Raw genomic sequence first — 13,500 nt, 5'->3', positions numbered from 1 at the left:
AACACTGCCCTCGTGTGGTCACAGTGAAGCACAACGGCTTAAATTTAAAGGTTTAACTCGGACCTCCTTTACAGTTTGATAGGTCACATAATAACATGTCTGTGCCACTGACTGTATTTATTCAGTGGGACACAATTTATCATCGTTTCACGAATTTAAGAGTGCTATTAAAAGACATAAACAAGCGGAGGAGAATGAAAACAATGCACAGAAAAAAATTGCATAGTAAAAAATAAAAAGGGATCGAACTCACACCAACAGTCATTGAGCTCAACCACTGGAGTAGCAGAGGATAAAGGAATGGCACCATAGAACGACTAGTCATTGATAATGTCTCAGTTTGAATGCAGATACAACAGATACTCAATAGTAAACTAGGTTTGGTGTAATATATGTGTGTTACAGGTAGAAATGAACAGTAGGACCTCAGTTACGCTGTAGTTCATTGGAGGCTTCTAATCAACACTGCGCCACCTGGTGGTTAAAACGGGACCAGCGTCCTGATGTTTTTCAGCAGGATTGAAAGTGGTGGAGACGCAGCGGTGCTGCAGTGAAAACGCTAGTCACCTTGAACTGCTACCAGGAGTTGTGGTTTCACAACAAGTCTTGATTGACGCACACATCACCTGTCACTGCTTTCACTCATACCTGGTTGGCTGCTCCTGTCTGCTAATCACATCAGCAGTGCTGCTGATTGGTTCCATTAGCTGCTCGTGTTTGTTTGCATAGTTCATCCAGCATCATGACAACAGGTCACCAAACACAAGTTCAGAACCCAAGTAACTACAAACTACTAAAAGAAAAAACAAGCAGCTTTATCGGCCTGTCTGGGTGTTAGACGCTACGTTTCAGTAAATATGGTAAATACGTTTCATGGTAAATAAACCATGTGACAGTTGAGCAAACTTCAGCTGATGTCTCCAGCGCTCTCGTCCGCTCCTGGTTCGGTCCACTCTGACGGACTGGTCCCGTCGTCGGCCTGGATACAGATGGTCGCCCTCAATGACAGGGAAGTAGCAGGCGTTGGAACAAAGAGAAAAGGTGCAATCTGCAAATGGAGGATGTGATTTTTGGACCGTCATTGTGGGAGACGCAACTTCCCCTGTGTGAAAGACGTGTGCGACCGAACATGTGGCAGAGACGAAGACACAAAGATAAATAACAGGACTGTTATGGAGGTTTGAGCAATGCTTTCAGGGCTTTGGTGAACTGGAGAAAGACTCCATTCACCGTGAATCCCTGATCTGCACCGTCACCATCAGCTTGAAACAACAGACTGAGGGTGAGTCGGGAAAAGCTGTGGCAACTGGCGTGAACACATTTAATCAGAATCTCCTGCAGGTGACACCAACTTTACAGCCCTCACTGCAAAACTGCTGTGCAGGTTCAGAACCACATCTTTATGAGCAAGTTTCCTCTGTAGTGAGTGTAAAACAAAGCTGCACTGAAGTCTCACACAGCCACTTGATTCACATTCTGAAGTTGGCTCCACTCAGGATGTGACGCCTGTTATTGATGCGCTGGTGAAAGCTGAAGGCCAGGTATCAGTCGAATCACTGTAAAGAGCTGCACGAGATGTGAGACTATGAGTCACTGAGGCGTTGTGTGTTTGTGTTCTTTGTCCTCAGAATTTTCAAATAACTTGAGGTGTTTTATGATTAATAGTGAAGTTGTGCTTGTATTATTTTGGACACACTGTCCTCAGGCTCCAGCTTTATGTTTTATGTGGATCACATTAAAACAAAGAAAACAATCTGAAGTTGTTGTTTTGAAATGATATATTCCATGATTTTGTCACGATCGCAATGATCACTAGGATGGTGGATCCACAGGCACAGCTCGAGAGGCGTAGACGTAAGTAGAAGGAGTTTAATGCAAGACGTCTTCAGGACACAGGCAGTGGTCAAAACACGAAGGGAGAGAGGCAGCGCTACAAAGGATGCAGGTGAAACGTGGTCAAAAACAGGCAAAAGGTCGGGAACTGGCCGAGCAGGCAAAGCTGAGGTCCAGGCTGGAGGTTCCCAACAAAGGGCCGAGCAACAGGTAAATACAGTGGGACAAGAACGCAGTAAGACTCACGACAGGCAGAGAACTAAGGTGAGTACTGGTGGTTTAGTAGCTAGCGCTATTATGGCTATTAGCTGCTATTATAGAGCTTGTGATTGACAGATTGACAGCAGCTGAACCGATCACGTGACTGGAAGTAAAGCGGGACAGAAACATGGTGAAACAGAAACCGGAAAAAACTACAAAATAAAACAGGAAGTAACATGCAGACAAAACCCCAGATTGTGACAGATTTTACCGGTCTGACCCACTTGGGAGTAGATGTTCCTCCATGGAAGGTTTGACTGGAGGAATGTTGTCCCCATGTCTTTTCTTTCCTGTTTCCTCCCACATTCCAAAGACACAGTCCAGTTAACAGGAGACTCTGAAGTGGTCATAGGTAAGAGTGGTTGTGATGAACTGACCTGTCCAGGGTAAACTCACCTCTCATCTGAATGATAGTACATACATATGTCTACACTTTATAAAATAGAGTCATCAAAACATCAGCTTAGTATTTATTACTACTGCAACCATGTCTCCTGAGCAAACACACTGTACTGCATCCACTCATATTTGCTGTCATACCTTTGTATTTGTATTGACATTTGGTCTTTGTCCAGTAAAATATTGTTACATACTGTGTTTTAAAGGTAGATAAACCAGACTGGACGGACTCTGAAAACCATAGCTTCCCATTAGATACTTTTTCTTTCTGTTTAAGTGTAGATAAACCAGAATGGAGAACCATAGCTTCCCTTCAGATACTTCTTCTTTCTGTTTAAGTGTAGATAAACCAGCAGCCAATGGGGTTGTGGTGATAACTTGTCATAATGTAATTGGTGGCTCCGCAGGACAGAATAATATAAAAATGAGCCAAACCCTCAGCAGAGCAGAGACTGGAAGGACTCTGAGAACCATGGCTTCTCTTCAGATACTTCTTCTCCTGTGTATCAGTGAGTACTAGTAATAATATTACTATTACTGTGTGAATAAATGTTGTTTTAAATAAATAAAACTTAAAAATATAAAGTGTTGTAGGTAAACTACTGTACTTCAGCCAAAAGATGATGTTAAAGCTGCATTTTGGAGTCATCTGAACAAAATAACACAAAATATAAGATAAGGTGAACTTTGTTTAATCAAAAGTGGGGAAATTTGACACAAAGAAAACAACAAGATGCACAGTCGGGAAATAAAAAATTTGACACACACTGTAGCGTATTTGCACTTTGGACTAGAATTACGTTTGTGTGTTTGTGAATAAATGTTGTGTTAATAAATGAAACTTATGGATATTCGGTCACAGAACAGGTACACATTCACTCTGTACTTGGTTTTTAAGCTGTTTCAGTGAGCGCAGCTGGACATCTGCAGAAAAGAATCTACGGAGGTAGAAACTGTAACGACAATGAGCGTCGGTACCATGTCATGCTAGAACAAAAAAATGGTACACACGTGTCTCGCTGTGGTGGCTCTCTAATCAGTGATCAGTGGATTCTGACTGCAGCTCACTGCTGGAAAACGGCATTGTAAGAAAAGCACAATTTGATTTTAAAATAAGAAACATTATACAATAAAACTCACATTAAAAGTGTTGTAGTTTCTACTGTTGTTTCCAATCCACAGAGAGGAATTGTACCACTTTAGGTATGATTTTTTCCTCTAACCTCTTTTTGCTTGTAGGACTTCCAGTACTATGAATGTGATTGTAGGAGTTCATCCAGGTAACAATAAGAAGAAAATGGAAATAAATCAAGCAGACATATTCCCTTTTAAAGACACAAACAATAACGTTCATGACGTCATGTTACTGCGGCTGCCTGAGAAAATCACAGACATCACACCCATACAGCTTCCTGACTGTACTGGTAAAGATGAGCCTGTAATGTAAGTTTTCTGTTTTGTGTGTCGATTTGATTTTAAATATATGCAGCACTGACAAAGAAATATGTCAGCTTCACTCAGAAATATAAACATTGTTGATCTTTTCTATCTGCTTTTTGAAAGTGCACTAAAGACTTGTAGAAAAAATGCTTTTACAATAATATTGTGCTACAGTAGTAATATGTTTTTATCTTTATTCTCTATTTTCATTTTATAGAAATGACTTGGTTGAGGTAGCAGGGTATGGCAACTGTAAAATAGACCAGACAACTGGTTTAGAAGGTAAGGCTATTAATTAAAAGTCATTATTAATTTACATATAGGTTACAGTGGTGGTAATACTATATAAGAAATATTTCAGTTGCTAAAAGTACTGACTGAAATAAAGTCCTTAGTCATCTTTTCTGTAGCTCTGTATGGACACAAACACACGTTGTTTAGATTTGCACCTGCTGCTGTTTTGCATGTTCCTGTTTAATAGAATCCCGTCTTCAAACAGTAATGGAGGATTTCTCCTCCTTGCGATGCCCCTGACCAGACTCTGACCAACCACTGCCTCCACATCAGTGTTGACAGACCATAGACACACACTGTGCCCCTCCTCAGCAGGACGTTTACAGACACATTCTGTGGTCCTCAGTGGCCTGTTTTATAAGATCACACATTCACATAATGTGGAACATTTAAAACAAATTTGGTTCCTGTAACTTCAAGTGGAAACCACCAGCTTCAGAAAGTGATCACTGTCTAATAAACAAATAGTGGTTTGGATTTAATTTATGTGCTTTATGTACACTGAAGAAAAAGTCATTATTTATCTTGATGTTTTTCCCTAGTGAAGAGTCGACCAGCAAAACTCCAATGTGCGGAGATGAAAGTTGAGGACTGTATGAAAGGTCAAGCATCAATACAGGAATGTAAACCAAATGAGCCATTTGGAAACTGGCTTTGTGCAGAACCCTATGCAGGGGAAACGTGTCGAGTGAGTTGACATAGTGTCCATCATTTCCCATCTACTTTTATGCGTCCAGGCAAAATAATATTTAACTATTTGTTTTTCAGGGCGACTCTGGTGGTGGACTGGTGTTCAATAACAGGATACACGCTGTTGTCTCGAATGGCCCTACATGTCATAAAAATCGTGGAACACATGTGTTCTTGAAGGTCTGTCGTTACATGAAATGGATCAAAAACACCCTCAAAGAAAGAAAACGGGATAAGAAAAGAAAATTCTGGGAAGGAATTGTAAATAAAATGGGTTAATATCACAAGAAACTATTTCACTTAGTGAACCAAATGTAAACAGGATGAAGCAACATGATACAGTATATTGGTGTTAATGTTACCTAATGACCATGGTTCAGTTTTATGGTTGATCGAACATGATTTTCTTGGGTTATTTGAACGTGTATGATATTAATGTTTGTTACCTAATGTTATAGGGTAGTAACAACAAGTTAATAAATTTAAAATAATTAAAATAATAAATTATGCTATATTAACACAACCAATGTAAAGTTATAAAATGTTTTGTGCCAAGATTAACTTTTCAAAATTACATACAAATAAAGTTATCTTTGAAACAGCATTTCTATTATGCAAACTAACATATATCCCCAGCTGGTGTGTAGGTTGGAGAAGACACAAAGCACATTGGATTTAGACTGGTTAGAATACTTTATAACAGAAGTCTCAGACTCGTGAGCCGATAGTTTGCGGCCCCCACCTTATTATTAAAGTTTAATGTTAGTGCGGCCCGGGAGTTTGTTATGAACGGCACGGAACGGAAATGTCGCACATTGCGGAAATGACGTATATTGCGGAAAAACATACATATATCATAAATTATTAGTCAGTCAAATGGAACATCAGATGTTTAGACTTGATGTACGACAGCAAAGGAGATTAGTTGTTTGTGTAAGAATGTTCAGTGTTGCACCTAACCAGCACATGAAGACTGTGTTAGAGAAGAAATAGCACAAAGGCACAATTTTTCCATTACATTTCCTCCTTTTGATTACACATTAATTAAACACTAAAATAATAAAACATGTCAAACATTGCATTTTAAAATAACGGCCCTTACAAATGAAACGGTGAGCATCAAGATTCAAAAATACACCTTCACATAAAATGCAAGTAACTTAGGAATAAAAGGTTGGGAGCTGTTTTTGGTGGGTAGTTACTGTATAAAAGAATAACCTCTGTATGAGCATGTGAAGAAAATAGGCCAATAATCATATAGTATTTGTATCAAATTATATTTTGTGATCAGGTAGCCTAAGATCATCGTCAAAGTCATTACGTGAATTAGAGTTGGGGTGTCTGAACATAGTGCATTGTGTCATTTCATACGAGAGTGTTGCTGAGGTCGTACGCATGATGAGACCTCTAACCAGTGGGATAACTTTCAGATCTTTAATTTTAGATTTGGGTCTAGAATGAATAGAGAATCAGGGATTTAACCAGAATAATGATGCATTTGCTGCTTGTGTTGTCTTACAGTATAACCTCTATCATCTGTCGATGAAGGATACAAACTAATTGTAGCAGTGAATAAAGTGATTGTGAGCAAATTAAACACCAAATCAACTTCAGAATATTTGAACTCAGTGTTGTTGTGAAATTTTCTCATTCAAAAATAGTGTGTAAAGTTACATGGAAACGTCATATGATCAAGGCAATAATCCAAGTAACATAAAATGAAGTCTAACACAAGGTTAAAATCGATGTCTCGTAACAATCTGCTTCGTCCTGTTGAACAGTAGCGTTAGATTGTTTCCAACCTGTGTGTTGATGTATTGATTGTCCGTTGGGGTTCTTCGGGTTGTGATCAGCTGATCACAGAGACACTTGGGATTCGTTATCACCGCCAGGTTTCCTTCAAATGTAGCCTGTGTCACCGTCACTCCCGTCCTTCTCAGTTCTTTTCGTTAGTGGTGGTTTTCTCCGTGTAGATGTAGATGGAGGCTCGTCTGTTGGGTCCGGGACCTTCCTGCAGTAGATGGAGTGGATCCAAGTCGCTCTCTCTGCAATCTTTACAGCCTTGTGGGTCGTCAGAAGGACCTGGAAGAGGCCTCGCCACCGTTTGGAGTTCCAATGTTTCCTCCTGAACTCCTTAACAATCGCCCGTGCCCTGGTTGGATGGTGTAATGGTCCTGTCGCCTGATTTCACCTGTTGGGAAATCTGAATTGTGGGGAAAAAGTGTTTGGGCGGCACTGCTTCCATCAGGCCCAAACCAGACTCCATGGCTACAGGTGGAACAATTCGTCAGCCAGAGTCTGCGTTCCTGTGAGGTACAAAATGTTTAAAGCACAGGGAGAGAGAGGAGGAGAGGGTAGAGAGAGTTGGAGAGGAAACGAGGATCAGGAGAGGAAACGAGGATCAGGAGAGAGAGGGGTTGTTGGGCAGCGACCTTCGCAGCAGCGTCTGCAGCTGCATATTGCCAGAAACAAAGTTGTCACTGATGTTGTGAGTGAGACAGTTACAAACAGCATTAGCTGTAGGTACTGTAGCAGGACAGCGTCCAGCAAAGCAGAACCTAATCATGATGTGAGATAGGTTTGCAATCAGACTTCAAAAGCTTCCTCTGCTTCCACAGAGCGTCTGTGGAGTCTGTGTAGATGGTAACAGACTCTCCTTCTGCTAGTTTACCAGCTTCAGTCAATGTGATCAACTCTGCAGCCTGAGCAGAGTAGTGTCTTAGCAAAGCGCCAGACTTCAAGACGGCCTCTTGATAGTTATGTTCAGCATGTTGAGCAAAGTGGTGTTGCATCTAAGCCATCGGGCTGTAGAAAGATGTGATCTATTCCAAAAGAATCAAAGTCACAGTATGAGGTCAAAAGAACAGAAGTCGTACAACCTGATTTCTCATTTACTGTTTGAGTGAAAGGTCGCGTAGGGTCAGATCAGGAAGACCCAAAGTAGGAGCCAACTGAAGAGCAAGCATGAGGTCAGTGAACGTTGTTCAGCCTCAGACGTCCACGTGAGACAAGAAGTGGACGATGAAGACGTCTGCATCAGAACCCTGAGTGGGGCCTCAGAGAAGGTAAAGTTAGGACTGAAGGTCCTACAATAAGAACAAAGACCTAGAAAAGACATCAGCTGTTTATACGTGCACGGTTTAGGCAGGTTTCAAATTGCTTCAACTCTGTTGGGTGAGATGGATTTGCCATCAGCTGTAATTACAATGACCCAGAAAATAACCTTTGTCTGAACAAGCTGTAATTTAGACAGGCTCTCTTTGTGGCCTGTAGCATCCAATGTTTCAGTAGCTTAGTGGTGTCTGCAGTAACACCATCTATGGCTCCTTTAAGAGGGTGTTGTTGTTTACATGGTCTGTGGTCAGATTTAGGTGTGATGACCACTGGTTCACATCCTCTGATCAAACCTACATCATATGTGTGTGAGCCACAGGGAAGTAGGGCTTCCTGTAAGGCTGAGTGTTGGGTCAGAGCGTCCTCTGAAAAATAAAAATAAAAACATGTAGTGTCATTAGAATGTGGAGGTATCAAGTTCACTGTTTGTTGTGCATGACAGGCAGAATAAAAAAAAGTTTTCTAAAAGTATGTAAAGTAGGTGAATACGTCACATGGGGTCAGAAGTCGTTCACCAGTCTCCACCCCGTTGACATCTGTTCACAAAAGGATCCACGTCCTGTCATCTGACTCCTTTATGTTTTCACAGAGGGACGTGTGGAACTGTAAAATAAACATCAAAAATCTTTTTGTTCGTTAGTAAAAGAAATTGCAAGCGCAGACCTGTTCATCCCAAAAGAGGGAAGTTGAGGTCAGTTTGTGTGTGTGTGAAATCATAACTCTTCAAACCTCTCATCAGGACCAGAAGACACAAGTGCTGTACAGGACAGGTCAGATGCGTCTCTGGAGGTCGTATCACAGGGAAACAAGCTGTGATGCAGCCTGTGTGAGGGCCTCAGTTACAGCCCCCCCTCAGCAGCCAATGATAAGAGCACAGCTGAGCTGAAGTTAACACCAACAAAAGAGGGATTATTTAGAATGTCTGTAGATGTGACCTGCACTCCGTCTGGAGTGGAAATCAATCAAATACCTAAACTACACGAGATCTCTTCCTAATAGATTAACTGGGCCTAAGTTTGAAACTAAAAATGAATGTTAAGGTGTCTGATGTCAGATGTTGCACAAGACAGAGAAACAGTACTATTTCTTTAATAGTCTGGTACGTACAGTAATTATTATTACTTCTCTCTAAAAGTCGTCTTCCCTTTAATAGTCATTAATAGTCTGTTTCAGTCAGTTTCAGTCTTCCTATAGTCTGTTTTTGTTTTGTTTTCTACAGTCTGGTATGTTTTCTTATAGTCTGGCCAGACAAACCTATAGTGTGCACTTTTTAGAAACATAGAGGATTTTATTATTGATAAATATATATATATACACTGAATTTGTTGCAAGTTAAAATAGTTTGAACCCATCAGACTGTAAAGTCATGCAGCAGTTGTCATTTAGCTGTTTGTCATCATTCTCAAATCACTCTGTGGGATGTTTTGAGCAAAAAGCGATTCTTCATTGCGAGCAGACAAGCATGAACATGAATTTGAGCGTGTATCAGCTGTAAGCGTGTTTCTTCATTGCGTGTATGAATGTGTGTGTTTTTGCGGTACCGTCTTGTACGTCACGTGAAAAGGAACCGTCACCTTCCTCCTTCCCCAACCATCAGTCTGATGTGAGCGCCAGTGGGTGAAGCCTTTCAATGGGACAGTTGTTCCTCGATGACAGACCTTTCCTGGATCCTCGCATGCAGCTCTATTGGGCCGATCACGTCTGAAGCCTCTCCTGTTGTTTCAACCAGTGTCTGTGTCAGAGCACGTCTTCTCACTCTGCTGTTGCTCTGTCCTTGTTTTCCTTTGCTGATTGTCATAAGCAGGTGTCTGTCAGACACACACGCTTGTAGTAGCTGGTTCATCTGATGAGCCCAGAACGTGATGGCTGCAGACGTTGTGAGAGTCGCTGAGGCGTCCATGCTGTGGTCTGTGTCCTCCAGCTGCTGTGGTATCAGAGCTTCCACCCCGTTCTGGTTGTTGGTCGGCGCTTCTTCTCCTTTGGTTCTTCTGCTGATGGTGGGAAAGGAGTCCAGATCCGGATTTACCCTCATCGCGCTCGGTTCTGCATTAGGATAGAGAGCAGAAACAATGGGAGCATTTGCTCTTGACATGATGTGTGTGTGTGTGTGTGTGTGTGTGTGTGTGTGTGTGTGTGTGTGTGTGTGTGTGTGTGTGTGTGTGTGTGTGTGTGTGGCGCAGAGTGCAAAAAAATTCTTCCCCAGAGTTGTTATCTCCTTTCTTTCTGTTACTTTCATCTCTTTTTTGTTTCTTTCAGGGGTTTAGTTTCAATAGTCTTGCTTTTTCAAATCTTTTCTTTTGTCTCTAAGTTTTCTTTTATGGTGCGTATGTCCTTTTACACTAAGCGATTCTCCTTTTGAACCCATAACCAGTTTCCCACTCGTGGAAAAATGAAACGCACTAATAACCATATTTACTTTTTACTTTTGTAATGCTGCAGTCTGGTGGTGGAGACTTAGATCGCCCCGAACCCATCTTTCAGAGTCCCGGCGGTTTTCTGCCTTAGACTTTTTTGTGTTCCGGACGGAACCTTTTTCGAAATTTCTCTTCCACGGACGTCTCCGTAGAAAGGGAACCGCTCAGATCAGCGACAGGGTTCTCGGAAGTGGTCCCTCACCGTCAGGCCCCTCTAAGACCCGGGTCCCTCGTATCTCAAAACCACTTCCCTCTGCAAACGCGCTCCGTATTTCAGAAGCCGTCTTTTATTTCTTGTCCACTCCCTTTGGACTGCGCTCAGATCTGCACACTGGTCTGTATCCTCAGTACAGACAAAACAAGCTCGTTCCACGAGCCAACCCTTAGCAACCACCGTCTCGGCCACCAGGGCAGACCTTGACCTAATTCATTTTACCCGAATATTACATTTTGAATTTTTTTTTTTTTTTTTTGTTTGTTCCTAATATTATATTTTGAATGTTTTCAGCCAAATAGTTGTTTTGGAAATATTATCATCTCTAGTCCTAATTATGTTTTCTTTTATGTTTTAGTCTAGTAGGGGATGTTTTAGAATTAATTGTTATTTGCCTTACTTTCCCTAAACCAAATGATCAGAGCCAAGTAAACCCGAATACCTGAAACCAATTTCAAACCCGTTTTCTTTTTTTTTTTCCTCGATAAGTCGCGACAAAACGGAATCTCTCTCACCGAGCCGAGTAGAGGTTGCATTTTGAGTTCGTTGGATCTCGTCAGAGGCGATCCAGACGGGTGAGCAGTCCTCCCACTCAGAACAGCTGTAGAGGTTTGGAGGCTGAGCGACCCTAGTCCTCAGGACTATCGTCCCTGGTCACACCGTCCAGACGACCTGCAGCGGATCCTGTTCGTGACGCCAATTTCTGTGGTGGAAATTTTCCATAAAGAAGCAGATGAGAGAGTTGTCCTTTTGTGCGATTTATTGAAATAATAAAGAAAATAAGAATAATGGGGAAAGCAAATAAAAAGCATGGATGTTGATCGTGCTCGAGATCAGTGCACACACCACGAAGGTGTGATGCAAAGAGCCCACGATCCTCAAGTTGCTTCTGCCTTTTAACCCCTTTCTCTGGCTCTGGTGGAACGTCTCTCTGCAGCAATAGAATTGTTTGTGTCACCTTATCTCGCTGTGAGTGAGAATGTTTGCTTTCTCACTTCTGCATCGTCATGTCTTGTTATCCAAAGGAAGGAACACCAAGCTTCCAAGACAAGATGCATTGGCTTTAACAGCCTTAGGTCTGGTGGGGAGTCAGATAGGAAGGAGCCAGAGTCCGGGTGTGAAAGACAAACATATATCATAAATTATTAGTCAGTCAAATGGAACATCAGATGTTTAGACTTGATGTACGACAGGGCGCAAGAGATCAGTTGTTTGTGTAAGAATGTTCAGTATTGCACCTAACCAGCACATGACGACTGTGTTGGATAAGAAATAGCACAAAGGCAAAATTTTTCCATTCCAGCTTGTTAGTTAGTGAACTGTTCACCATGTACTCCAGCTCTGTCTTCACAGAAGGTGTCACTTATATGTGACAATATGTAAATGAACCATACGCTGTCAGAGTAGTTAACCTGGAGTGGAAGGTGAGTAATAAAGTTTGCATAATACATGTGTGGAGCTCTGGAGCCAATGAGGTTGAGCTGAAACTTTCATACTGTAGATGTCATAACTTTTATGACATAATAACAGTGCCACTGTAAAAAAAGCCTGAAGTAGAGCAATGACTTGTCTGATACCTTCTCTCTGTTTGCTGTGGATTGGTGAGTGGTCAACTTCCTCTTATGTTCAATATGTCATGTAATGTCTTAATAAACACACAATTAATAACTTCTATCTGTTTATAAAGGTTTGAATGCATTGTACCATATGGCACCCTGCTCTGTCATGTACAAGACTTTCTCTCACAGGTTTCACAGAGAGTTCAGCGATGGTTCTACAGAACAGAGTCATTGGAGGTCAACAGTGTGAGCGTCCGTATCACGTCAGACTGAGAGCCGTCAGCGCTGGTGGAGCTTCCAGCTCGTGTGGAGGCTCTCTGATCAGTAACGCTGGGTTCTGACAGCAGCTCACTGTCTGAAGCCGGGGCGGTACGATGAATACACGGTTCTGGTCTTTTTGAAAGGAAACATCTGTTACTCACACATACACTGTGTTTCTACGTTCATGTAGGACCATGTTTGCAGATGTAGTCATGTATCAAGGAGCTCCAGCCCAGGAAATTAAAATTACTGCAGAAGCTGAGACCTTCACTGATAAAGACATCAACAACAACATCAGGTCACACGACATCATGTTACTGCAGCTTCCGACCCCCACTGACGTTCAGCCTGTAGCACTACCTGACTGTGAATGCAGCCCTGAACTGTACAGTAAGCATGATTTGTAAATAACTATGATTTCTACAAAAACTAATCTCCTCTGTACAATATTTGTGCAAACTATGTGCATTATTATTTATCTATTGTTATAGATTATGCATTATTTACACAATGTGCAACAATTTATATTTTTTCACTGTGCAATAACCCTTTAAGACCTCATACTTATTCTACCTGTACTGTGTTGTGTTGTACTGCGCGCGAAGTGTCACAAAGTGTCTTTTTAAATGTTTTTCTATTCCTCTGCCCTGAACTTGCTGTTGTGTGAAGTAGGAGAATCTCCAAATAAACAGTAACTTGGCTGAAGCAGAAATCATGTTTCCAGTCTGTAAGTTATAACTCTGTCCTTATTGATGTTTCTAGAATTCATTCCACAGTCCACATAGCCGGACACGCTGCCACCACTGGAGGCCCCAACAATGAACGAAGTGGGACATTCTATGATTTATCTTAATAAATATACTTTTTAATGTCAGTGTTTAATTAATATAACATGTTAATTGTGTGTAATACAATACAATTTTTAGTTTAGTGTGTTTTTATTTTTTCTCCAGGACCAGGCTCCTCATCCAACCTCCATTGTGCAGACATACAAGTTGTCGACTGTGAAAACCTCAAAACA

General features: G+C 41.5%; 1 protein-coding gene across 1 annotated transcript; it reads left to right on the top strand.

Annotated features, from left to right (window-relative positions):
* Positions 1 to 2,800: 2,800 nt before the first annotated feature.
* On the top strand, positions 2,801 to 5,602 carry LOC114861664 (trypsin-like). Its single transcript, XM_029161135.3, has 6 exons — positions 2,801 to 3,002; positions 3,392 to 3,578; positions 3,733 to 3,936; positions 4,151 to 4,215; positions 4,770 to 4,915; positions 4,996 to 5,602. Exons 1-6 carry the CDS (start codon positions 2,918 to 2,920, stop codon positions 5,194 to 5,196), a joined length of 888 nt encoding a protein of 295 aa, XP_029016968.3. The 5' UTR covers positions 2,801 to 2,917; the 3' UTR covers positions 5,197 to 5,602.
* The last annotated feature ends 7,898 nt before the right edge of the window (positions 5,603 to 13,500 follow it).

Source organism: Betta splendens, chromosome 1 (genome assembly GCF_900634795.4).
Source record: "Betta splendens chromosome 1, fBetSpl5.4, whole genome shotgun sequence".
Taxonomy (NCBI): Eukaryota; Metazoa; Chordata; class Actinopteri; order Anabantiformes; family Osphronemidae; genus Betta; species Betta splendens.
The sequence above is the reverse complement of the archived record's forward strand: the minus strand, read 5'-3'. Positions and strand labels throughout refer to the sequence as shown.